Source organism: Bombina bombina, chromosome 2 (genome assembly GCF_027579735.1).
Source record: "Bombina bombina isolate aBomBom1 chromosome 2, aBomBom1.pri, whole genome shotgun sequence".
Classification (NCBI taxonomy): Eukaryota; Metazoa; Chordata; class Amphibia; order Anura; family Bombinatoridae; genus Bombina; species Bombina bombina.
The window spans coordinates 108716022-108741099 of NC_069500.1; the positions used below are offsets into that span (position 1 = coordinate 108716022).

Sequence of the window (25078 nt, forward strand, 5' to 3'; positions counted from 1 at the left end):
ACTATCAAACTGCCTACTGACATCTGCTAAGAAATGCTGAGTTAACCTACTGTCTCTTCTGCTTTCAGGTACGTGAACTCAGGCCCTGCACTGAAATCTTGCTATCCCCTGCTTTTCTGTCATTTTACAACAAATCCCTCTTTTTGGTACGTGAACTCAGGCCCTGCACTGAAATCTTGCTATCCCCTGCTTTTCTGTCATTTTACAACAAATCCCTCTTTTTGGTACGTGAACTCAGGCCCTGCACTGAAATCTTGCTATCCCCTGCTTTTCTGTCATTTTACAACAAATCCCTCTGTGTGTGTGTGTGTGTGTATATATATATATATATATTGAGCAATTGAATTTAGTCTGTTAAAATTAAGTCCTGCATTTTTTGTAATGATTTTTCCAATGTCTCAATTCTAATGTCTAGTTAATTGCCATGTGATGCCCACTCCTTATCAATACTTGCTATAACTCTAAAATTTATAGTTTTCTTATGTCACAGTTTTAACCCCCTCCAAATATTATTGTCTGTTTACTTAACTCATCTCACCCTGACCAGATTCTAACATTCCAATTGGCCTTACCAACTGTCTTTGATTAGCAATTAAGTAAATTTAGTGGACTCAGCTGACTGCCCTACCTGTATATATTTCAGACTAGCTTGGGGAAGTGCATTGCACAGGGGTTTGTGCATTGGTAACAGGGCTGTGCACTTTTAACAATAGCATATGTTCACATTTTCAAAGTGAACATTTTATAAGTGAGGCATTAATTTTTAAGAATTATACAAGAATTACACTCAATACTCTCCACACTGCTGGCTACTAACTATCAAACTGCCTACTGACATCTGCTAAGAAATGCTGAGTTAACCTACTGTCTCTTCTGCTTTCAGGTACGTGAACTCAGGCCCTGCACTGAAATCTTGCTATCCCCTGCTTTTCTGTCATTTTACAACAAATCCCTCTTTTTGGTACGTGAACTCAGGCCCTGCACTGAAATCTTGCTATCCCCTGCTTTTCTGTCATTTTACAACAAATCCCTCTTTTTGGTACGTGAACTCAGGCCCTGCACTGAAATCTTGCTATCCCCTGCTTTTCTGTCATTTTACAACAAATCCCTCTTTTTGGTACGTGAACTCAGGCCCTGCACTGAAATCTTGCTATCCCCTGCTTTTCTGTCATTTTACAACAAATCCCTCTTTTTGGTACGTGAACTCAGGCCCTGCACTGAAATCTTGCTATCCCCTGCTTTTCTGTCATTTTACAACAAATCCCTCTTTTTGGTACGTGAACTCAGGCCCTGCACTGAAATCTTGCTATCCCCTGCTTTTCTGTCATTTTACAACAAATCCCTCTTTTTGGTACGTGAACTCAGGCCCTGCACTGAAATCTTGCTATCCCCTGCTTTTCTGTCATTTTACAACAAATCCCTCTTTTTGGTACGTGAACTCAGGCCCTGCACTGAAATCTTGCTATCCCCTGCTTTTCTGTCATTTTACAACAAATCCCTCTTTTTGGTACGTGAACTCAGGCCCTGCACTGAAATCTTGCTATCCCCTGCTTTTCTGTCATTTTACAACAAATCCCTCTGTGTGTGTGTGTGTGTGTGTATATATATATATATATATATTGAGCAATTGAATTTAGTCTGTTAAAATTAAGTCCTGCATTTTTTGTAATGATTTTTCCAATGTCTCAATTCTAATGTCTAGTTAATTGCCATGTGATGCCCACTCCTTATCAATACTTGCTATAACTCTAAAATTTATAGTTTTCTTATGTCACAGTTTTAACCCCCTCCAAATATTATTGTCTGTTTACTTAACTCATCTCACCCTGACCAGATTCTAACATTCCAATTGGCCTTACCAACTGTCTTTGATTAGCAATTAAGTAAATTTAGTGGACTCAGCTGACTGCCCTACCTGTATATATTTCAGACTAGCTTGGGGAAGTGCATTGCACAGGGGTTTGTGCATTGGTAACAGGGCTGTGCACTTTTAACAATAGCATATGTTCACATTTTCAAAGTGAACATTTTATAAGTGAGGCATTAATTTTTAAGAATTATACAAGAATTACACTCAATACTCTCCACACTGCTGGCTACTAACTATCAAACTGCCTACTGACATCTGCTAAGAAATGCTGAGTTAACCTACTGTCTCTTCTGCTTTCAGGTACGTGAACTCAGGCCCTGCACTGAAATCTTGCTATCCCCTGCTTTTCTGTCATTTTACAACAAATCCCTCTTTTTGGTACGTGAACTCAGGCCCTGCACTGAAATCTTGCTATCCCCTGCTTTTCTGTCATTTTACAACAAATCCCTCTTTTTGGTACGTGAACTCAGGCCCTGCACTGAAATCTTGCTATCCCCTGCTTTTCTGTCATTTTACAACAAATCCCTCTTTTTGGTACGTGAACTCAGGCCCTGCACTGAAATCTTGCTATCCCCTGCTTTTCTGTCATTTTACAACAAATCCCTCTTTTTGGTACGTGAACTCAGGCCCTGCACTGAAATCTTGCTATCCCCTGCTTTTCTGTCATTTTACAACAAATCCCTCTGTGTGTGTGTGTGTGTGTATATATATATATATATATTGAGCAATTGAATTTAGTCTGTTAAAATTAAGTCCTGCATTTTTTGTAATGATTTTTCCCAATGTCTCAATTCTAATGTCTAGTTAATTGCCATGTGATGCCCACTCCTTATCAATACTTGCTATAACTCTAAAATTTATAGTTTTCTTATGTCACAGTTTTAACCCCCTCCAAATATTATTGTCTGTTTACTTAACTCATCTCACCCTGACCAGATTCTAACATTCCAATTGGCCTTACCAACTGTCTTTGATTAGCAATTAAGTAAATTTAGTGGACTCAGCTGACTGCCCTACCTGTATATATTTCAGACTAGCTTGGGGAAGTGCATTGCACAGGGGTTTGTGCATTGGTAACAGGGCTGTGCACTTTTAACAATAGCATATGTTCACATTTTCAAAGTGAACATTTTATAAGTGAGGCATTAATTTTTAAGAATTATACAAGAATTACACTCAATACTCTCCACACTGCTGGCTACTAACTATCAAACTGCCTACTGACATCTGCTAAGAAATGCTGAGTTAACCTACTGTCTCTTCTGCTTTCAGGTACGTGAACTCAGGCCCTGCACTGAAATCTTGCTATCCCCTGCTTTTCTGTCATTTTACAACAAATCCCTCTTTTTGGTACGTGAACTCAGGCCCTGCACTGAAATCTTGCTATCCCCTGCTTTTCTGTCATTTTACAACAAATCCCTCTTTTTGGTACGTGAACTCAGGCCCTGCACTGAAATCTTGCTATCCCCTGCTTTTCTGTCATTTTACAACAAATCCCTCTTTTTGGTACGTGAACTCAGGCCCTGCACTGAAATCTTGCTATCCCCTGCTTTTCTGTCATTTTACAACAAATCCCTCTTTTTGGTACGTGAACTCAGGCCCTGCACTGAAATCTTGCTATCCCCTGCTTTTCTGTCATTTTACAACAAATCCCTCTGTGTGTGTGTGTGTGTGTATATATATATATATATATTGAGCAATTGAATTTAGTCTGTTAAAATTAAGTCCTGCATTTTTTGTAATGATTTTTCCCAATGTCTCAATTCTAATGTCTAGTTAATTGCCATGTGATGCCCACTCCTTATCAATACTTGCTATAACTCTAAAATTTATAGTTTTCTTATGTCACAGTTTTAACCCCCTCCAAATATTATTGTCTGTTTACTTAACTCATCTCACCCTGACCAGATTCTAACATTCCAATTGGCCTTACCAACTGTCTTTGATTAGCAATTAAGTAAATTTAGTGGACTCAGCTGACTGCCCTACCTGTATATATTTCAGACTAGCTTGGGGAAGTGCATTGCACAGGGGTTTGTGCATTGGTAACAGGGCTGTGCACTTTTAACAATAGCATATGTTCACATTTTCAAAGTGAACATTTTATAAGTGAGGCATTAATTTTTAAGAATTATACAAGAATTACACTCAATACTCTCCACACTGCTGGCTACTAACTATCAAACTGCCTACTGACATCTGCTAAGAAATGCTGAGTTAACCTACTGTCTCTTCTGCTTTCAGGTACGTGAACTCAGGCCCTGCACTGAAATCTTGCTATCCCCTGCTTTTCTGTCATTTTACAACAAATCCCTCTTTTTGGTACGTGAACTCAGGCCCTGCACTGAAATCTTGCTATCCCCTGCTTTTCTGTCATTTTACAACAAATCCCTCTTTTTGGTACGTGAACTCAGGCCCTGCACTGAAATCTTGCTATCCCCTGCTTTTCTGTCATTTTACAACAAATCCCTCTGTGTGTGTGTGTGTGTGTATATATATATATATATATTGAGCAATTGAATTTAGTCTGTTAAAATTAAGTCCTGCATTTTTTGTAATGATTTTTCCCAATGTCTCAATTCTAATGTCTAGTTAATTGCCATGTGATGCCCACTCCTTATCAATACTTGCTATAACTCTAAAATTTATAGTTTTCTTATGTCACAGTTTTAACCCCCTCCAAATATTATTGTCTGTTTACTTAACTCATCTCACCCTGACCAGATTCTAACATTCCAATTGGCCTTACCAACTGTCTTTGATTAGCAATTAAGTAAATTTAGTGGACTCAGCTGACTGCCCTACCTGTATATATTTCAGACTAGCTTGGGGAAGTGCATTGCACAGGGGTTTGTGCATTGGTAACAGGGCTGTGCACTTTTAACAATAGCATATGTTCACATTTTCAAAGTGAACATTTTATAAGTGAGGCATTAATTTTTAAGAATTATACAAGAATTGAACAAGGATTGGGCAAGGGGCAAGACACAAGGCAAGTACTCTTGTATTACTATGTTTTATGTATATCATTGTATCCTTTTGCAAGTGCTGCTGTAACACTGTCTTATGTGTTTACTTGGCTCCCACTTTCATAATAATGCTCAATATCTTCATATTCCTTTTTGCTACCTCTTGTCTCTATAACAAACTCCATTACTCACTTACTCCTTCTCCCTCTCCACCTGCACTGTTCATTAGCCCATCTCTCTTATACTCACCTTACTTTTGTACTCATGAACTCTACTTATTCCTAAATACTCTCTCTCCCCCCTGCACTTCAGTTAAACAACAGTCTCATTACTGCAAATCTGCTTCTCATCTCATGTCACTCTCCCTCTTGCTCATACTAGCTGCTGGCGACATCTCCCCTAATCCTGGTCCCTCACAACCTCCTAGCCTTTCACATCCTTGTGTGCCTTTCAATAGACTTCATAAACTAAACTCTGGTAACCTTAATCGCATTCCTCTTACATCTAAAAACCCCTCCCCCTTCACTTGTGCACTCTGGAACTCTCGCTCTGTTTGCAACAAGCTAACTTCTATCCATGATCTCTTTATCTCCCACTCTCTTAACCTTCTGGCTCTTACAGAAACCTGGCTCTCTACTTCAGACACAGCATCCATTGCTGCACTGTCACATGGGGGTCTCCATTTCAGCCACACTCCTAGGTCTGGCAATAGACAAGGAGGTGGTGTCGGTATTTTACTTTCCTCTCGTTGCACCTTCCAACAAATACAGCCCTTCTCTTCACTCACATTTTCTTCATTTGAAGCACACATGATTCGGTTATTCTCTCCCCTCTCTATACGTGTTGCAGTCATACCGCCCCCCTGGCTCCCCAACTCAATTTTTAGATCACTTTGCTGCCTGGCTTCCTTATTTCCTTTCCTCAGACACCCCTGCCCTCATTCTTGGCGACTTCAACATCCCCCTTAACAATCCCACTGCCTCATCTGCAACTCACTTCCTCTTTCGGTCTGTCACAATGGACTGATTCTCCCACTCACAAAGACGGTCACTCCCTTGACCTGATCTTTAGCTATCGATGCACTCTCTCAAACTTCTCAAACTCCCCTTTTCCTCTTTCTGACCACCATCTCCTTACCTGCAACATATCATCCCTTCCTACAACTCTCCCACCTTCTACTCCTCACACCAAACTTCACAGAAGCATTAGGTCTTTAGATCAGCAACAACTTGCTAATTCCCTTCAACCGCTCTTTTCATCCTTCTCCTCCTTTTCCTGCCCTGAACAATCTATCTGCCACTATAATTCCACCCTTATATCCGTCCTTGACAATCTCGCCCCTCTTACCACTGCTAGGAAATCACACACTCATCCCCAGCCCTGGCATACTCCTCTGACACGGTACCTACGCAGATGTTCCCGTACTGCTGAACGGCATTGGAGAAAATCACGGAGTTCAGCTGATTTTCTTCATTACAAATTCATCTTGAACTCCTACTACTCTGCCCTTAATCTCCACAAGCAACACTACTTCTCTACTCTTATCTCTAATCTTTCTTCAAACCCAAAACGTCTGTTCTCCACTTTCAATACTCTCCTCCACCCTCCCCCACTTCCTAATACAACTTCTCTGTCAGCTCAAGACTTTGCCAGTCACTTCATTAACAAAATTGATTCCATCAGACATGAAATCAGCTCTCAACACAATTCCATTCTCTCCCCCCCTCAAATACTCTCACTCAACCACAACCCTCATAACCTGAAACTTAGTTCATTCTCCCCTGTTACTGAGGACGAAGTTTCAGCACTTATACTGCGCTCTCATCTCACTACCTGTCCCCTTGACCCTATCCCCTCACAGCTGCTCCCCTCTCTCTCTGCTACCCTCACCCCTATACTAACACACATTTTCAACCTCTCCCTCAGCACTGGTACATTTCCCTCATCAATGAAACATGCACTGGTCACACCTATCCTCAAAAAACCTTCCCTTGATCCTACCTCCCCATCCAACTACCGCCCAATTTCCCTCCTCCCTCTTGCTTCAAAGCTTCTCGAAAAACTAGTATATGCACGCCTATCCCATTTCCTTACGTTAAACTCCCTTCTTGACCCGCTGCAATCTGGATTTCGTCCCTATCACTCCACAGAGACAGCTATTGTTAAAGTCACCAATGACCTACTTACAGCTAAATCAAAAGGCCACTTCTCTCTGCTTATCCTCCTTGATCTGTCCGCAGCCTTTGACACTGTCGACCACCCTCTTTTGCTCCAAACCCTCCAATCCTTCGGTATCTGTGACTCAGCCCTTTCGTGGCTCTCCTCCTACCTGTCAAACCGTACCTTCAGTGTAGCCTTCTCTGGGGCCTCCTCTGCCCCGTCATCACTTTCTGTCGGAGTACCGCAAGGCTCTGTCCTCGGCCCCCTTCTCTTCTCAATCTATACGTCATCACTAGGTTCCCTTATTAAGTCCCACGGTTTCCAATATCATTTGTATGCCGATGACACCCAAATCTACTTCTCTGCACCAGAACTATCTCCTTCCTTGCTAACCCGTATCACTAACTGTCTTTCTCACATCTCTTCCTGGATGTCCTCTCACTACCTCAAGCTAAATCTCTCCAAAACTGAACTCCTCATTTTCCCCCCTTCTTCCAAAATCTCCACCCCCAATATCTCTATAACTGTCGACAACTCCATCATTACCCCTCCCCCGCATGCCCGATGTCTCGGGGTCACATTTGACTCAGATCTTTCCTTCACTCCTCACATTCAGTCCTTGGCTACAGCCTGCCGCTTCCACCTTAAAAACATCTCTAAAATTAGACACTTCCTTACACAAGACACAACTAAGATTTTAATCCACTCTCTCATTCTTTCCCGCCTTGATTACTGCAACTCTGTCCTCTCTGGTCTCCCCACCTGCCGCCTAGCTCCTTTACAATCCATAATGAATGCCTCTGCCAGACTCATCTTCCTTACACGTCGCTCTTCATCTGCTGCGCCTCTCTGCCATTCCCTTCACTGGCTTCCTCTTGCCTCTAGGATCAAACACAAAACTCTCACTCTTACATACAAAGCCCTCAACTGCACTGCTCCCACCTACATCTCAGACCTTGTCTCCAGATACTCTCCCTCCCGTCCCCTTCGCTCTGCTCATGACCTCCTACTCTCCTCCTCTCTTGTCACCTCATCACACTCCCGTTTACAGGACTTCTCCAGGCTGGCTCCCATCTTGTGGAACTCTCTGCCTCGCTCCACAAGACTCTCTTCTAGTTTTAAAAGCTTCAAGTGCTCCTTAAAGACTCTACTGTTCAGGGACGCATACAACCTACGCTAACCTTTCCTAATACCAGTTCCTCTCCTCCAATGCAATCCCCTGAACCCTCTTAGCATGTAAGCCTAAAAGTCCAGCTGTTTGTAGATCACCTTCTTAAGAGCTGACTACAACAGTGCAACTCTTGGCAGGGCCCTCTACCCTATAATTGTTTTGTTGTACTCCCCCTTTGTTTATAGCGCTGCGGAATCTGTTGGCGCTCTACAAATAACCGATAATAACAGGATAGATAATGCTGAAATTTGACCCTTTAAAGAACTTGTAGATAATCCTCTCCCCAATCCTTCCTGGAGAAAAGATAAAATCCTAGGAATCCTAACTCTACTCCAGGAGAAGCCCTTGGATTCACACCAATAAAAAGGTATTTATGCCAAATCTTGTGATAAATATTTCTAGTGACAGGCTTACGAGCCTGAATCAAAGTGTCTATGACTATGAGTCAGAAAAACCTCGCTTGGCTAGAATCAACCGTTCAATCTCCAAGCAGTCAGCTTCAGAGAATCTAGATTTGGATGATGGAAGGGTCCCTGAATCAGAAGGTCCTTTTGAAGCAGAAGCCTCCAAGGAGGTAGAGACGACATCTCCACCAGGTCTGCATACCAGATCCTGCAAGGCCAGGCCGGTGCTATGAGAATCAATGAAGCCCTTTCCTGTTTGATCCGGGCAATCACTCGCGGAAGGAGAGCAAACGGAAGAAACAGATGTGTTAGATTGAAGGACCAAGGGGCCGCCAGAGAATCTATCAGCTCCACCTGAGGATCTCTGGATCTCGACCCGTACCTGGGAAGTTTGGCATTCTGCCTGGATGCCATGAAATCCAACTCCGGCTGACCCCATTTGAGGATCAGACTGGAGAACACGTCCGGATGAAGTTCCCACTCCCCCTGATGAAAGGTCCATCTGCTCAGAAAATCCGACTGCCAGTTGTCCACCCCTGGGATGTGGATTGCCGACAGACAACAAGAATGGGCCTCCGCCCACTGAATTATTTTGAAAAACCTCTGTCATCGCCAAGGAACTCCTTGTTCCTCCCTGATGATTGATGTAGGCCACTGACGTTATGTTGTCCGTCTGGAACCTGATAAACTGAACCGAAGCTAGCTGAGGCCAGGTCAGGAGAACATTGTAGATCGTTCTCAGTTCCAGAATGTTTATGGGCAAAAGAGACTCTGTCTAAGACCATATCCCATGAGCCCTTAGGGAGCCCCAAACTGCTCCCCACCCCTGAAGGCTGGCATCTGTTGTCACAATCTCCCAGGATGGTCTGCGAAAACATGTTCCCTGGGAGAGATGATCTAGAGACAACCACTAAAGAAGAGACTCCCTTGTCTCCTGTGCCAATAAAAGTCAAGGGGACAAGTCTAAATAAGCTCCGTTCCATTGTTTGAGCATGTCCAACTGCAGAGCTCTGAGATGAAAGCGAGCAAACAGGACTATGTCCATTGCCGCTACCATCAGACCCATTAACTCCATGCACTGGGCCACAGAAGGACGAGAAGAAGATGGCAGAGCTTGACAAGTATCGATAATCTTTAATTTCCTGACTTCTGTCAGAAAAATCTTCATAGACAGAATCTATGATGGTCCCTAGAAAGGTCACTCTTGTATGAGGAACTAAAGAGCTCTTTTCTAGATTCACCTTCCACCCGTGTGACCTTAAGAAAGCCACTACCAGGTTCGGGTGTGATTTTGCTAGCTGAAAGAACAGCGCCTGAACTAGGATATCTTCCAGATACAGCTCCACCACAATGCCTCTTAAACGAAGCACTGCAAGAAGAGACCCCAGAACCTTTGTGAAGATTCTGGGAGCCGTGACAAGACCGAAAGGAAGAGCCACAAACGGGAAATGCTTGTCTAGAAAGGCAAACCTTAAGAACCTGTGATGATCCCTGTGAATGGGAACATGCAGGTACGCGTCCTTTAAATCTACTGTTGTCATAAACTGACACTCCTGGATCAAGGGAAGGATGGAACGAATAGTTTCCATCCTGAAGGATGGCACTCTGAGAAACTTGTTCAGACCAATTCTAGATCTCAAGAGTCTAAAGGTTCCTTCCTTCTTGGGAACCGCCAACAGATTGGAATAGAATCCCATACCTTGATCTTGAGGTGGAACAGGAACGATCACTCCCAGAGCTAAGAGGTCTTCTACACAATGTAAGAACGCCTCTCTTTTTGTCTGGTCTGCAGATAACCTTGAAATTAGAAACCTGCTCCTGGGAGGACAAATTTTGAACTCCAGCTTGTATCCCTGAGACACTATTTCTATAGCCCAGGGATCCTGAATGTCCCAAACCCAGGCTTGAGCGAAAAAAGAAAAAAGTATGCCCCCTACCAGATCCATTTGTCCCGGATCGGGGGCAAAAACTTCATGCTGTCTTGGAGTCATTGGCCGCCTTCTTGGATTGCTTACCCTTATTGCAAGATTGGGCGGGTCTAAAATTAGATTTAGCTTGTTCCTGCTTAGTTGAGGGAGAAGAGGAAGAGAATCCCTTGGAGTTGCGAAAGGAACGAAAAATACTTTGTCTTCCTAATCTTTTTGTCCTGAGGGAGAAGGTGACCCTTACCTCCCGTAATGTCAGAAATAATCTCTTTCAGCTTAGGACCAAACAGGGTATTCCCCTTGTAAAGGACAGCTAGAAGCTTTGACTTACATGAAACGTCCGCAAACCAAGGTTTCAGCCATAAGGCCCTGTGAGCCAAGATAGAGAATCTTGAAATTTTGGCCCCCAACTTAATAACTTGAAGGGTGGCATCCGAGATAAAGGCATTAGCTAGCTTAAAGGGACACTGTACCCAAAATTTCTCTTTTGTAATTCAGAAAGAGCATGCAATTTTAAGCAACTTTCTAATTTACTCCTATTATCAATTTTTCTTCATTCTCTTGCTATTATTATTTGAAAAAGAAGGCATCTAAGCTTTTTTGTGGTTTCAGTACTCTGGACAGCAGTTTTTTATTGGTGGATGAATTTATCCACCAATCAGCAAGGACAACCCAGGTTGTTCACCAAAAATGGGCCGGCATCTAAACTTACATTCTTGCATTTCAAATAGAGATACCAAGAGAATGAAGGAAATTTGATAATAGGAGTAAATTAGAAAGTTGCTTAAAATTTCATGCTCAATCTGAATCACGAAAGAAAATTTTGGGGTACAGTGTGCCTTTAACCCCTTAATGACCACAGCACTTTTCCATTTTCTGTCCATTTGGGACCAAGGCTATTTTTACATTTTTGCAGTGTTTGTGTTTAGCTGTAATTTTCCTCTTACTCTTTTACTGTACCCACACATATTATATACCGTTTTTCTCGCCATTAAATGGACTTTCTAAAGATACCATTATTTTCATCATATCTTATCATTTACTATATAAAAAAAATATAAAATATGAGGAAAAAAATGGAAAAAAAAAAAAAACACACTTTTTCTAACTTTGTCCCCCAAAATCTGTTACACATATACAACCACCAAAAAACACCCATGCTAAATAGTTTCTAAATTTTGTCCAGAGTTTAGAAATACCCAATGTTTACATGTTCTTTGCTTTTTTTTTGCAAGTTATAGGGTAATAAATATAAGTAGCACTTTGCTATTTCCAAACCACTTTTTTTCAAAATGAGCGCTAGTTACATTGGGCCACTGATATCTGTCAGGAATACCTGAATATCCCTTGACATGTATATATTTTTTTTTAGAAGACATCCCAAAGTATTGATCTAGGCCCATTTTGGTATATTTCATGCCACCATTTCACCACCAAATGCGATCAAATAAAAAAAATTGTTCACTTTTTCAAATTTTTTCACAAACTTTAGGTTTCTCACTGAAATTATTTACAAACAGTTTGTGCAATTATGGCATAAATGGTTGTAAATTTTTCTCTGGGATCCCCTTTGTTCAGAAATAGCAGACATATATGGCTTTGACGTTGCTTTTTGGTAATTAGAAGGCCGCTAAATGCCACTGCGCACCATGCATGTATTATGCACAGCAGGGAAGGGGTTAATAAGGGAGCATGTAGGGAGCTTTTTGGGGTAATTTTAGCTTTAGTGTAGTAGACAACCCAAAGTATTGATCTAGGCCCATTTTGGTATATTTCATGCCACCATTTCACCGCCAAATGCGATCAAATAAAGAAAAACGTTAAATTTTTCAAAATTTTAGATTTCTCACTGAAATCATTTACAAACATTTTGTGCAATGATGGCACAAATGGTTGTAAATGCTTCTCTGGGGTCTCCTTTGTTAAAAAATAGCAGACATATATGGATTTGGTGTTGCTTTTTGGTAATTAGAAGGCCGCTAAATGCCACTGCGCACAACACGTGAATTATGCCCAGCAATGAAGGGGTTAATTAGGTAGCTTGTAGGGAGTTTGCAGGGTTAATTTTAGCTTTAGTGTAGAGATCAGCTTCCCACCTGACACATCAGACCCCCTGATCCCTCCCAAAGAGCTCTCTTTCCTCCCCCACCCCAAAAATTGTCCCCGCCATCTTAAGTACTGGCAGAAAGTCTGCCAGTACTAAAATAAAAGGTATCCTTTTTTATATAGCATATTTACATATGCTGCTGTGTAAGATTCCCCCCCCTTAAACCCCAACCTCCCTGATCCCCCCCAAAACAGCTCTCTAACCCTCCCCCTCTGCCTTATTGGGGGCCATCTTGGGTACTGGCAGCTGTCTGCCAGTACCCAGTTTGCATATAAAAATGTTTTTATTTTTTTTTATTTTTTGTTTTTCTGCAGTGTAGCTTCCCCCCCCCCCCAAGACTAATCCCCCACCCCCTCCCAGATCCCTTTGATGACTTTTATCAGGGATTTTATCCCTCCTTTCTCCCCGCAATAAAAAAAAGTTTCTGTAGTGTAAGTGGTTCCCACCCGCTCCCTCCCCGTGCACGCGCCCGCCCACCACCCCCCCGTGCACGCGCGCACCCGTGCGCGCCCCCCTCTCTGACCAAGAAGCCATCGATGGCCGCCCACCCACCTCCCACTTCAGCTCCCACCCACCAACGAATGCGGCCATCGATGTCCGGTGCAGAGAGGGCCACAGAGTGGCTCTCTCTGCACCGGAGGGGTAAAAAATGTTATTGCAGGATGCCTCAATATCGAGGCATCCTGCAATAACCGGAAAACAGCTGGAAGTGATCAGGATCGCTTCCAGCTGCTTTCCAAACCGAGGACGTGCAGGGTACGTCCTTGGTCGTTAAGTGACTTTTTTAAGAGGACGTACCCTGCACGTCCTCGGTCATTAAGGGGTTAAGAGCCTTTATCCAGTCCTGGATCTTGTCCAAGGGAGATTCTCACCTGAGGGCATCAGTCAGAGCATTAAACCAGTAGGCTGCTGCACTTGTGACGGTAGTTATACAGACCACCGGTTGCAACTGCATACCCTGGTGAACATAAATTTTCTTGATTAAACCCTCTAATTTTTTGTCCATCAGATCTATAAAAGCACAGCTATCCTCTATAGGGATAGAAGTTCTCTTAGCCAAGGTTGAAACAGCTCCTTCTACCTTAGGAACAGTTTGCCAAACCTCTTTAACTGAGTCAGCTATAGGAAACATCTTCTTGAAAATAGGAGAAGGAGAGAAAGGAATACCAGGTCTCTCCCATTCTCTAATTTTAGAAGCCTTCTTAGGAACTGGAAAAACATCTGTAAAAGGAAGGTACCTCATAATATCTGTCTAATTTGCTAGACTTTGGGGGGGACAACCATCACTGTAGAGTCACTATCATCTAGGGTAATTAAAACCTCTCTAAGTAAGAGACGAAGGTGTTCCAGTTTAAACCTGAAAGATACCACTTCTGAGTGGGTCAAAGGTAACACCTCCTCCGAATCTGATATTTCTCCTTCAGATGCCAGAGCAGGAACCTCTTCCTCAGATCTGTGAGAAGAGACTTCTGAGATAACTACCACAGCATCAGAAACCTCGCTAACTGCAGAAATGGACTTTCTCTTGCAATGGCCCTGCAACATTGGAAAGGCAGACAGAGCATCAGATATAGTAGTAGACATAAGAGAAGCTATGTCCTGTAGTGAAATTCAAGAAGGAACTACAGTAGACGTGCAGGGCACTGCTGGTGAGGGCGATAATTTTTGGAACACTTGGGGAGAAAGATGCTGCAGAAATTGACCCTCATCAGAGGACTCTTGAACAACATCTGTCTGAGAGGAGATTGGCTCAGCAAAAATTTTATCCCTAAAATTTACAGTCCTTTCAATACATGTAGGACAGAAAGGGATTGGTGGTTCCACATTTGCATCGGGACATAAAGCACTCCAGCCCCAGTGCCTGCACCTAATCACTGCCCAAGTAAGACTTCTTTTCTGAAAGTCTGAAACTGTCCCCACATAAGTAAGGTTTACCATTAACCCCTTATGTACCGTAGTGCTAATGAAACAAACACAGACTCCTTAGATCCCAGAAAAAGGCAGCACTTACCTCAAACACTGCCTGGCAGTAGGGCAGTTCCCAAGCTTGAGAGGTCCTCTCCCTCACATTGGCCTGAAAGATAAACAATGCCGAGTCAGTAATCTCAGGCTGAAGGATATGGGGCAGCTGAAAATGGAAGGCGCAGTGAGAATTATGTCCCACCAGTTTTCATAGCTCTAAAGCCACCAGAGCTCTACTGTAGAGACTGGTATGTACTAGGCTACACTCCAGAACAAAGTAGCACTCTTTGGCACTACTCAAAACAAAACTCTCTTGATTGAAGAATCTAAACCAACACCTCACTTTACCTGCTTCCTATCACTAACGTAGGCAAAGAGAATGACTGGAGTGGGAGGGAAGGGAGGAGCTATTTAACAGCTCTGCTGTGGTGCTCTTTGCCTCTTCCTGCTGACCAGGAAGTGAATATCCCATAAGTAATGAAGATGATCTGTGGACTCATCGTGTCTTTAAGAAGAAATACCATACTTAAAATTACTCTATGTAATGTTATATAAATTTGTACCATACAACCAATAGAATTACCTATATGGAGATTCCAGAATTAAAACAGGACAGTATAATACCATGAAAAGAATATAATGCATTTCAGTTAAAATGATTCTAGCAATCCCTAAGCTTCACTTTTACATCACTAATGACCACCTGCATGCAATAATATAGAGATTTAGAAGTGTTGGGTTTACATACCCATTTGAGAAGATTACATTTAATTTGGCAGTAGACAGAGGTAACAAAAAAAACAAAACCGAATATGAGATCTTACCTGCAGGACCCCTTTATCAGATCGGGTATACAAGATGTTCCTAGAATTGTCAATGGCAATCTGCACTATGGGATCTGCAAAACAAAAACTCATGGATCACAGAGGTTTACTGAAAATATTCTCTCGCTATTAAAAGGGATACTAAACCCAATTTTTTTCTTTTTTCATGATTCAGATAGAAAGTTGTATGCTCTAATTTACTCCTATTATCAATTTTTCTTTGTTCTATTGCTCTCTTTATTTTAAAAGCAGGAAAGTAAAGCTTAGGAGCCAGCCCATTTTAGGTTCAGCACCTTGGGTAGCGATTGCTTATTGGTGGCTACATTTGGCTAACCAATAAGCAAGGAAACCCAGGTTCTGAACAAAAAACGGGCCAGCTCCTAAGGTTAAATTCATGCTTTTTAAATAAAGATAGCAAGAGAATGAAGTAAATGTGATAAGAGTAAGAGTAAATTAGTTGGGTTTAGTATCCCTTTAAAAGAAAATGGAAAGGAAGATATTATGTACACAAAAATAAATGGCATAAATCCTAGGACATTGTTGGAACCAGAGATGTAACCAAGTAATAATGATTACTAGGTAGTGAAAATATCATCCAACAGTAGTTTGTACACAACTGACAAGCTTTGTATACCGATAAATAGGTTGTATTGATTTATAAAATACCAGAAAACGAATCCTTTCCCAAGATTCTTTATATAGCACAAATGACATACCGTCCTCTGAGAAAGTAAATTGCAGCACTGATGGGACAAGGAAAGAAAGAGAGCTCTTGGAATGGTTGATTTTTCTGCATCGTTGACTAAACCAGCCAGCTTCAGCCTAAGATAAACAATATAACATTTGGGATAATCTTACAAAGTGTGACATTTATAAGTAGATCTTTAAAACAAGTTTCAAGTATTAACCCCTCCCCCCCCCCCCCCCCCCCCCAAAAAAAACCAAAAAAAAAAAAAAAAAAACACACACAACCAGTGGGAATGGGCCCAACCAACTCTATCATACACTATAGCCAAAAGAAGGTTACTAAATAGCAATGCTCAATAGACTTATTCCAGTTAAGATTTTAGTTTGTTTATAATAAAAGCTTTACTTACCTAGCTTGTAATGTTATAAAAGGTTAATTGTTAATAAGCGCAGTCCTATATCTTAGAAACACAGGCATCCTATACTGTATGCATCTCTAGAAACTTTCACTAAGTGGGATAGCCAAGGACTTAAGCTCAGATGAAAAAAAACAATTGCACATGGACTGCATTCTGACCTGCTGAAGGCCTTTGCAACTTTCGGTTATAGGCGTATAAGCGCCACAACTGTCCTTAAAGAAATATTGTAGTAACGCTGTTTTTTCTTTTGGATTTTGTTTTATACTCTGTTGGTGTGAAAATTTAATAAAAATTTGAATATAAAAAAAAGCTTTACTTACCTGGTATGCTACTTCATACAAACAGCCATCCTTTCCTGACAAAAATATGCGCCCATTTTCTGTTGACGTTATAGTAATTAGATAGGTGTTATCAGTGGGCAGAGAATATAGCGGGTCCGGAAGTAGCTGCATCCCTCCAGATATGCTGTCATTTAGTTGACCTGAAACCACAAATGTGACCAATGTATAGTTTACTAGCAGTTTTTCATAAACATGGATTTCATGCTAATTTCTATATAATTTGCTCCATGTTTAAAATAAATAAAAAAAAATGTAATTTCCCGTCATGCTCAATATTAAGTTTATTGCTCCTTTAGAGATCACTAGTTTTCAAATCAATTCATAGAAGAGCACAACCAACGTTTTTAAATCTATGAACATAAAAAAAACAAAATTTATGCTTACCTGATAAATGTCTTTCTTTCTTGACACGGTGAGCCAACGGATCATCAATTACTGTTGGGAATATCACTCCTGGCCAGCAGGAGGAGGCAAAGAACACCACAGCAGAGCTGTTAAGTATCACCTCCCTTCCCACAAACCCAAGTCATTCGAACGAAGGAAAGGAAAGAAAGGAAACACAAGGTGCATATATATATATATATATATATATATATATATATATATATATATATATATATATATATATATATATATATATATATATATATATATATATATATATATATATATATATATATATATATATATATATAAAAAATATAAAAATATAAAGGGAGGGCCGTGGACTCACCATGTCAAGAAAGAAATTGTGGGAAGGGAGGTGATACTTAAGAGCTTTGCTTTTCATGATTCAGATCGGAGCATGTTTTGTTTATTTTTAATTGAAAGGGATACCTAGGTATACTCAGGAGCTGCCGATTGGTGGCTGCACATGTCATGTTATTGTCTCTCTCAATGCATTGCTATAGCTTCAACAAAGGATAACAAGAGAATGAAGCAAATGAAATAATAGAAGTAAATTGGACAGTTTAAAATTGTATTCTCTATCTGAATCATTAAATTTTTTTGGGTTTCATGTCCCTTTGAGGGATTTTATTTAATTGTCAGGGGAGTCACCTATTCTACCTTTCTGTATTTTACCAACTTCTTGATACATTCAATGACTCCCACAAACTGCATAACTGGTTCTTAGGTATTCTGTTTGAACCTCAATATAAAAACAAAAGTCAAATCATTTTAATTTAATGCATTGTAGTATTGCACCATTAATTCTTTTAAAAGCAATTTCAAAAAATTGCATAGAATTACTTTACAATTTGTGTGATTTTTTTTATTTATAAATTTAAAAATCTTAAAAGTTGGCATTTTATGGAAATAAGAAGAATAAAGAGAACATATTACACCCCATATTTATTGGAACAAAACAGAAGCAAAAAAGGTAGAACAGTGGTTGTGCCCGAGAAGCTCCCCACAGCCAAAATGGCAGGGCTTATTAAAAGGACCAGTAAATGCAGTCGATTTACATAAACAAATGCATGATAAAGAAAACCAAGGCAAGAATACATTTTTTTTCGACAAATTTCAGTTGTCTATTTCTACTCCCCCTGTATCATATGACATCTATTAGCCAATCACAAATGCATATACGTATATTCTGTGAATTCTTGCAATTGCTCAGTAAGAGCTGGTGACTCAAAAATCATAATTATAAAAAGACTGCACATTTTGTTAATGGAAGTACATTGGAAAGTTGCATGTTCTATCTGAATCATGAAAGTTTAATTTTGACTTGTGTCCCTTTAAGGACATTTTACCAAGTGTCAGAACCTATTTTCTAGGCACCTTAGCACCAGCATTTGCGAGAAATGTGGGACACGAAACCCACATTTTTCTTTCACTATTCAGAACTTTCCAATTCACTTCTATTATATAATTTGCTTAATTCTCTTGATATCCTTTGTTGAAAATAATACCTAGGTAGACTCATGTATGGCTCTTGTCATTGGCTTACGGATGTATTCATCTAGTTTCCAGTAGTGCAATGCTCCGACAAAAGGAAATCAAGAGAATGAAGCAAAATTGATAATAGAAGTAAATTGGAATATTGTTTAAAAAGGTATGCTGTAACAATCGTAACAAACATTCTGGGTTTCATGTCACTTTAAGCTAAAAGAAAGTATAATATAATATACCAACCTCCTTGTGAACTGGTGAAACTTAGACCTAAGATAACAATGTCAACGGGAGTGGCAAGGACCAGCAGGTAACAGATGTGAGGTTGGAAAATACCTGTGAAAAAAAATTAAACTGTATTTGCTATAAGGCACATAAATGTATTTTTTTTTACTTTAAAAAAAGCTCGCTATTCAAACAGATCCATAAAATGCCAATAACTACCTGGTTTAGGTTTCACAAGTCCCACTGAAAGAATGGTCTCACTTAGGCCATCGAAATAAGCAAGATCACCTCTAAACAAAGACAAAAGAAAAAATTTGTCCGTGTAATTTTTGCATTTTCTGAAAACAAAGACTTCTATATAAACAGAAAAATGTTATGTATAATAGGAATACAAAAATTGAAACACTCTATAAATGTGTATGTAAAAAACACACAACAAATGAATATTTTAATTTAACATTTTGTGGACAGCTTTTCCCCTTCAAAAGTTCTTAAAAAAGGAATCACTATATCCAAAATGAACTAATTTCTGATGTTTTAATCTTTATTGCCATCATGATAATGCATCCACATAGCTGTCCTAACAATATATAAAAAGACTACTGCGTCACTGGTTGGGTCTTACTGTCCATTAAAGGGATATGAAACCCAATTTTTTTTTCCTTTCATGACTCAGAGCATTCAATTTTAAGCAACTTTCTAATTTGCTCCTATTATCAATTTTCCTTGTCGTATTAGTATCTATTTGAAAATGCAGGAATGTAAGCTTAGGAGCCAGACCATTTATGGTTCAGCATCTGGGTACGCTAGCTGATTGGTGGCTAAATGAAGCCACCAATCAGCAAGCCCTACCCAGGGTGCTTAACCAAAAATGGTCCGGCACCTAAGCTTACATTCCTGTTTTAACAAATAAACCTACCAAGAGAACAAATAAAAATTGATAATAGGAGTAAATTAGATAGTTGCTTAAAACTGCATGTTCTGAGTCATGAAAGAAAAAAAATTTAGGTTTTATATCCCTTTAATTTAAAATCTATATGAAGAAGAGTTCTGATTTATATAATCTGGGGATAGAGATGATAGAGATAAAGATGATAGAGATAGATAGAGATATTACATACATATATACACACACACAGTATCTCACAAAATTGAGTACACCCCGCACATTTTTGTAAATATTTTATTATATCTTTTCATGTGACAACACTGAATAAATGACACTACTACAATGTACAGTGTTGAGTGTACAACCTGTATAACAGTGTAAATTTGCTGTCCCCACAAAATAACAGTCATTAAAGGGGCATAATACTCATATGCTAAATCACTTGAAACTAATGCAGTATAACTGTAAAAAGCTAAAAGGAAAATAATCACCTGAGAATCTCTATGTAAAAAAAGATATTTTACCTCACAATTTCCTCAGCTCAGCAGAGTAAGTTCTGTGTAAAATGTTATACTAAGCTGCTACCCAGCTGCAGGTAAAAAAAAAAATAATGAAATGAACTGCAGCCAATCAGCTTCAACAGTGCTGAGGTCATGAACTCTTACTGTGATCTCATAGTAAACTTCCTTACACTGAAAAGGGAAATAAGATGAGTGTGCACGAAAGCTCGCTCCTTCCACTGTCCCGGGACAGACATACTGATTTGCTGCTTAGAAGTCCTTTACAATGGGATGTGGCTACTGAGCAATTTTTGAGGCAAAATATCTTTCTTTTTACAGAGATATGTTCAGGTGATATTTTCGCTTTTTACAGCTATGCTGCAGCACTTTCAAGCGTTTCAACATTTGGGTATCATGAACCTTTAATGTCTAAACCGTTGGCAACAAAAGTGAGTACACCCCTAAGTGGAAATGTCCAAATTGGGCCCAAAGTGTCAATATTTTGTGTGGCCACCATTATTTTCCAGCACTGCCTTAACCCTCTTGGGCGTAGAGTTCACCAGAGCTTCACAGGTTGCCACTGGAGTCCTCCTCCACTCCTCCAAGACAACATCACAGAGTTGGTGGATGTTAGAGACCTTGCGCTCCCCCACATTCTGTTTGAGGATGCCCCACAGATGCTCAACAGGGTTTCGGTCTGGAGACATGCTTGGCCAGTCCATCACCTTTACCCTCAGCTTCTTTAGCAAGGCAGTGGTCGTCTTGGAGGTGTGTTTGGGGTCGTTATGTTGGAATACTGCCCTGTGGCCCAGTCGCCGAAGGGAGGGGATCATGCTCTGCTTCAGTATGTCACAGTACATGTTGGCATTCATGGTTCCCTCAATGAACTGTAGCTCCCCAATGCCGGCAGCACTCATGCAGGCCCAGCCCATGACACTCCCACCACCATGCTTGACTGTAGGCAAGACACTTGTCTTTGTACTCCTCATCTGGTTGCCACCATAAACGCTTGACACCATCTGAACCAAATAAGTTTATCTTGGTCTCATCGGACCACATCCCTTAGTCTGCTTGTATCCAGCAAACTCTTTACGGGCTCTCTTGTGCATCATCTTTAGAAGAGGCTTTCTTCTGGGACAACAGCCATGCAGACCAATTTGATGCAGTGTGCGGCGTATGGTCTGAGCACTGACAGGCTGACCCCCCCACCCCTTCAACCTCTGCAGCAACGCTGGCAGCACTCATACATCTATTTCCCAAAGACAACCTCTGGATATGATGCTGAGCACATGCACTAAAGTTCTTTGGTCGACCATGGCGAGGCCTGTTCTGAGTGGAACCTGTCCTGCGAAACCGCTGTATGGTCTTGCCCACCGTGCTGCAGCTCAGTTTCAGGGCAATCTTCTTATAGCCTATGCCATCTTTATGTAGAGCAACAATTCTTTTTTTCAGATCCTCATAGAGTTCTTTGCCATGAGGTGCCATGTTGAACTTCCAGTGACCAGTGTGAGAGTGATAACACCAAATTTAACACACCTGCGACCTTGTAACACTAACTAGTCACATGACACTGGGTAGGGAAAGTGGCTAATTGGGTCCAATTTGGACATTTCCACTTAGGGGTGTACTCACTTTTGCTGCCAACGGTAGGGAGAGTTACACAACACAATGATAGAGATAAGTTAGATAAAATATCCTAACTAAATAAAGGTTTTAAAATGATTCTGACATTTGCAGATAATGATCTAGCTTACTCTGCAAAGTGATTGGTGCCGTTAGCGATTTAGACATGCACAAATCCAGCTAATGTAAATATACTAACACAACCTAATTGTACATAAAACAATGTTTCTTTTAACTCTCACCCATCCTCATAGTTCCACATGAATATATCACTGTCGATGGTAAGCCAAGCTCTGCTGATATCAGGAAATACACCCATCATACAGTTACACTGCATATCTAGTATGGTGGTGATGTAAGGAAACATTGAGCATGTGCACAAAGAATATGTAGAAACATTTTAACTTTATTACAAAGGAGGCATCTTGCAGCTTTTATTTTGCAAATAAAACTTGAAATCAGATGCTCCTTCATCTTACCAGATCCCAGGCCTCAGCGGTTGCGTAACATTTCCTGCCAATCAGTAAACCTCTAAAATCTTGGAGAAAAATATGTAAATGGATTAAGATTAATACTTTTTTCAGATACCTGGCCATACAGGGTAATCCTAACTTTATTGCGGGTTTTACTACTAAGCCCATTGCCGTTTGGCATGAGAGGGGTATTAAGACAGTCAACTCCCCACAGAGGGGCAGAAAGATTCAAACCTTGAGGGAAGAATACTCATTAACTGTGGCACACCATTGTGCATATTAACTAGTAAACATTATGTTAACCAATTGATTAGGGGACAGGAGTTTACCAACAGACACAATAGAATTGATTCCTGCGTAACCTTATTTAAAAACGTTATACACTATATCCCTCTTATATAAAACCCTGATGCAACCACTAGAGAAACAAAACAGATTCCCTTGTGGAGAAATGGTCCGTCTCTATTGAGGAACCTATCTCAAATAAAATGGATTTTAGACAGATATTCTCCAACTAATCAGGGCAGCGAGCTTAGCCACGGAGATACAAGAAGCCCACACAAAGCTTTTACACAAGGCATATAACTCAAAAATTCTGAAGAAATGGAAAACTGTTCACGTCTGTCCGAAGTGTAGATTTCCAGACTCAGATTTTACACAATTCCTCAGACGCTGTCCACACATAAGATGATATTGGGCCTTGATAGAATATTGAATAAAAACAGTGGCAAACCTAAATATCTCCCCTTATGTGATGGGGGAAAAGTCTTTCTTTAACTTGCCTAAATCAACACAATATTTCTGCACTAATGTACTTCTTATAGATAGGAAACTGATTTTTAAGTACTGGGCATCACAAAAAATGCCAATTTTAAAACGTTATGAGAATTAAAGGTTAATTTAACTTGTCAGATAACACAATAAAAATGGAAGACCCCAGCACAAGAAATAAAAAGTTCATAAACAAATGGGAACTTTTTGTTCTTTCTTTGCCTATGGAGACCAAAAAACAACAATGAGAAACACAGATTATATCATCTAGATTGTAAGTTCCCACGGGAATAGGGCCCTCAATTCCCCCTGTATCTGTCTGTCAATTTTTTTTTTTGTATTGTTTCTCCATTGTACTGTTATCCATGGGCAGCGCTGTGGAATCTGTTGGCGCTTTATAAATTAAATAATAATAATAAACTAGAGAGATAACTCACAGGTCAGTGGACTTTTGACTATCTAAACAATAAACAAAACAAATATCCTGAAGACTGTGTGAGAAGATGAGAAGCTTGTGCTGGGGTTAAGCATTTTGGAAAATAACTGGAAGAGAGTGAATGGTCTTTTTTTGTGACATACCTAGATATAAGGGTTAACTTCTATATGGATATGATGTATCCCAAATTCATGACCTGTAGATAACATGTTTGCTCTTGGAAAGCTTCTATTAATAAAGAAAAGAATTTTTTTTATATATATATATATATATATATTATATATATATATTATATATATATATATATTATATATATATATATATATATATATATATATATATATATATATAGTAAAAAGTGCATGTGTGTAGCATTTCTGCAACGTAATTCCGTTAGCAAAAATGCTTCTAATAAAACAATGTTTTTCTGTGGAATACACACAAATGCTGTAAGGGACCGTGTACCAGTATTCAAACTCAATGGATGCTCAGAGAGCTGGCAGTGATGTGTTTTGCTTCTGTGAAGACATTATTTGCATCATATAGTGCCACTGCTGATTTTCTTAGAAGGTATACAGTTTGAAAATTGGTGCACAGGCCCTCCTCACAGGATATGTGCGTATGCCACTAAAAAACAGTAATAACTAGGGTTGCACCGATACCGATACTAGTATCGGTACCGATACCAAGTATTTGCATGAGTACTTGTACTCGTGCAAATGCACCGATACTTAAACCGATACCTCTACTTCCTACCCATATGCTATCTTGTGGCGTTTTTTTTTCAAACTGCATAGTCCCATTTTATTTTAAACTGGAGTGGAGACTAAACTAAAAATTGTTTACTACTGTTCTGCCAATACAAATTGCTGTTATTTGTATTATTGTAGGAGAGATCACTGTACCTCGTTCAGACAAACCCCTGAAGTACTGGGCAGTTAATAAACAGATTTCTAGCCCTGGCTAAAATGGCCCAAAAATATCTTTCTGCCCCATGCAGTAGTGTGGAAAGTGAAAGACTGTTCAACTTAGAGCCGAACCTCCATGTCAGATTGATGTTATATAACAGCCCTACAACCCAATTGCATTACCCCTTTAAATTTAATATTTTATTGTAATATTTTATATTTATAAACATGTTCATTGAACTTTGTGACAAAAAAACTGTTTTATTATTTCCTAATATCTTTTGAATTACAGTCCTCTATAATTATAAAGAAGGAATCTTAAATAATTATTATTATTACTGTATTGTGCTTGGTAAAATGTCACATGACTTAAAAAAAAAAAGTATCAGTAATTGGTATCGGCGAGTATTTGAAAACAAGTATCGGTACTTGTACTCTGTCATAAAAAAATGGTATCGGTGCAACCCTAGTAATAACTCTTACTAGAAACATTTTTTGCTAATGGACGTATGTTGCAA

General features: G+C 39.9%; 1 protein-coding gene across 1 annotated transcript in view; it reads right to left on the reverse strand.

The window, feature by feature from the left end:
- The window catches only part of NUP155 (nucleoporin 155), a 211061-nt gene that overhangs the window by 177057 nt on the left and 8926 nt on the right, over positions 1–25078 (reverse strand). Inside the window, exons 3-8 of the mRNA XM_053701216.1 lie at positions 22215–22311; positions 19180–19250; positions 18979–19071; positions 16819–16979; positions 16109–16214; positions 15393–15466 (exon numbers count right to left, since the gene is read on the reverse strand). Coding sequence (XP_053557191.1) covers positions 15393–15466; positions 16109–16214; positions 16819–16979; positions 18979–19071; positions 19180–19250; positions 22215–22311 — 602 coding nt within the window. The remainder of the gene's footprint in view (positions 1–15392; positions 15467–16108; positions 16215–16818; positions 16980–18978; positions 19072–19179; positions 19251–22214; positions 22312–25078) is intronic.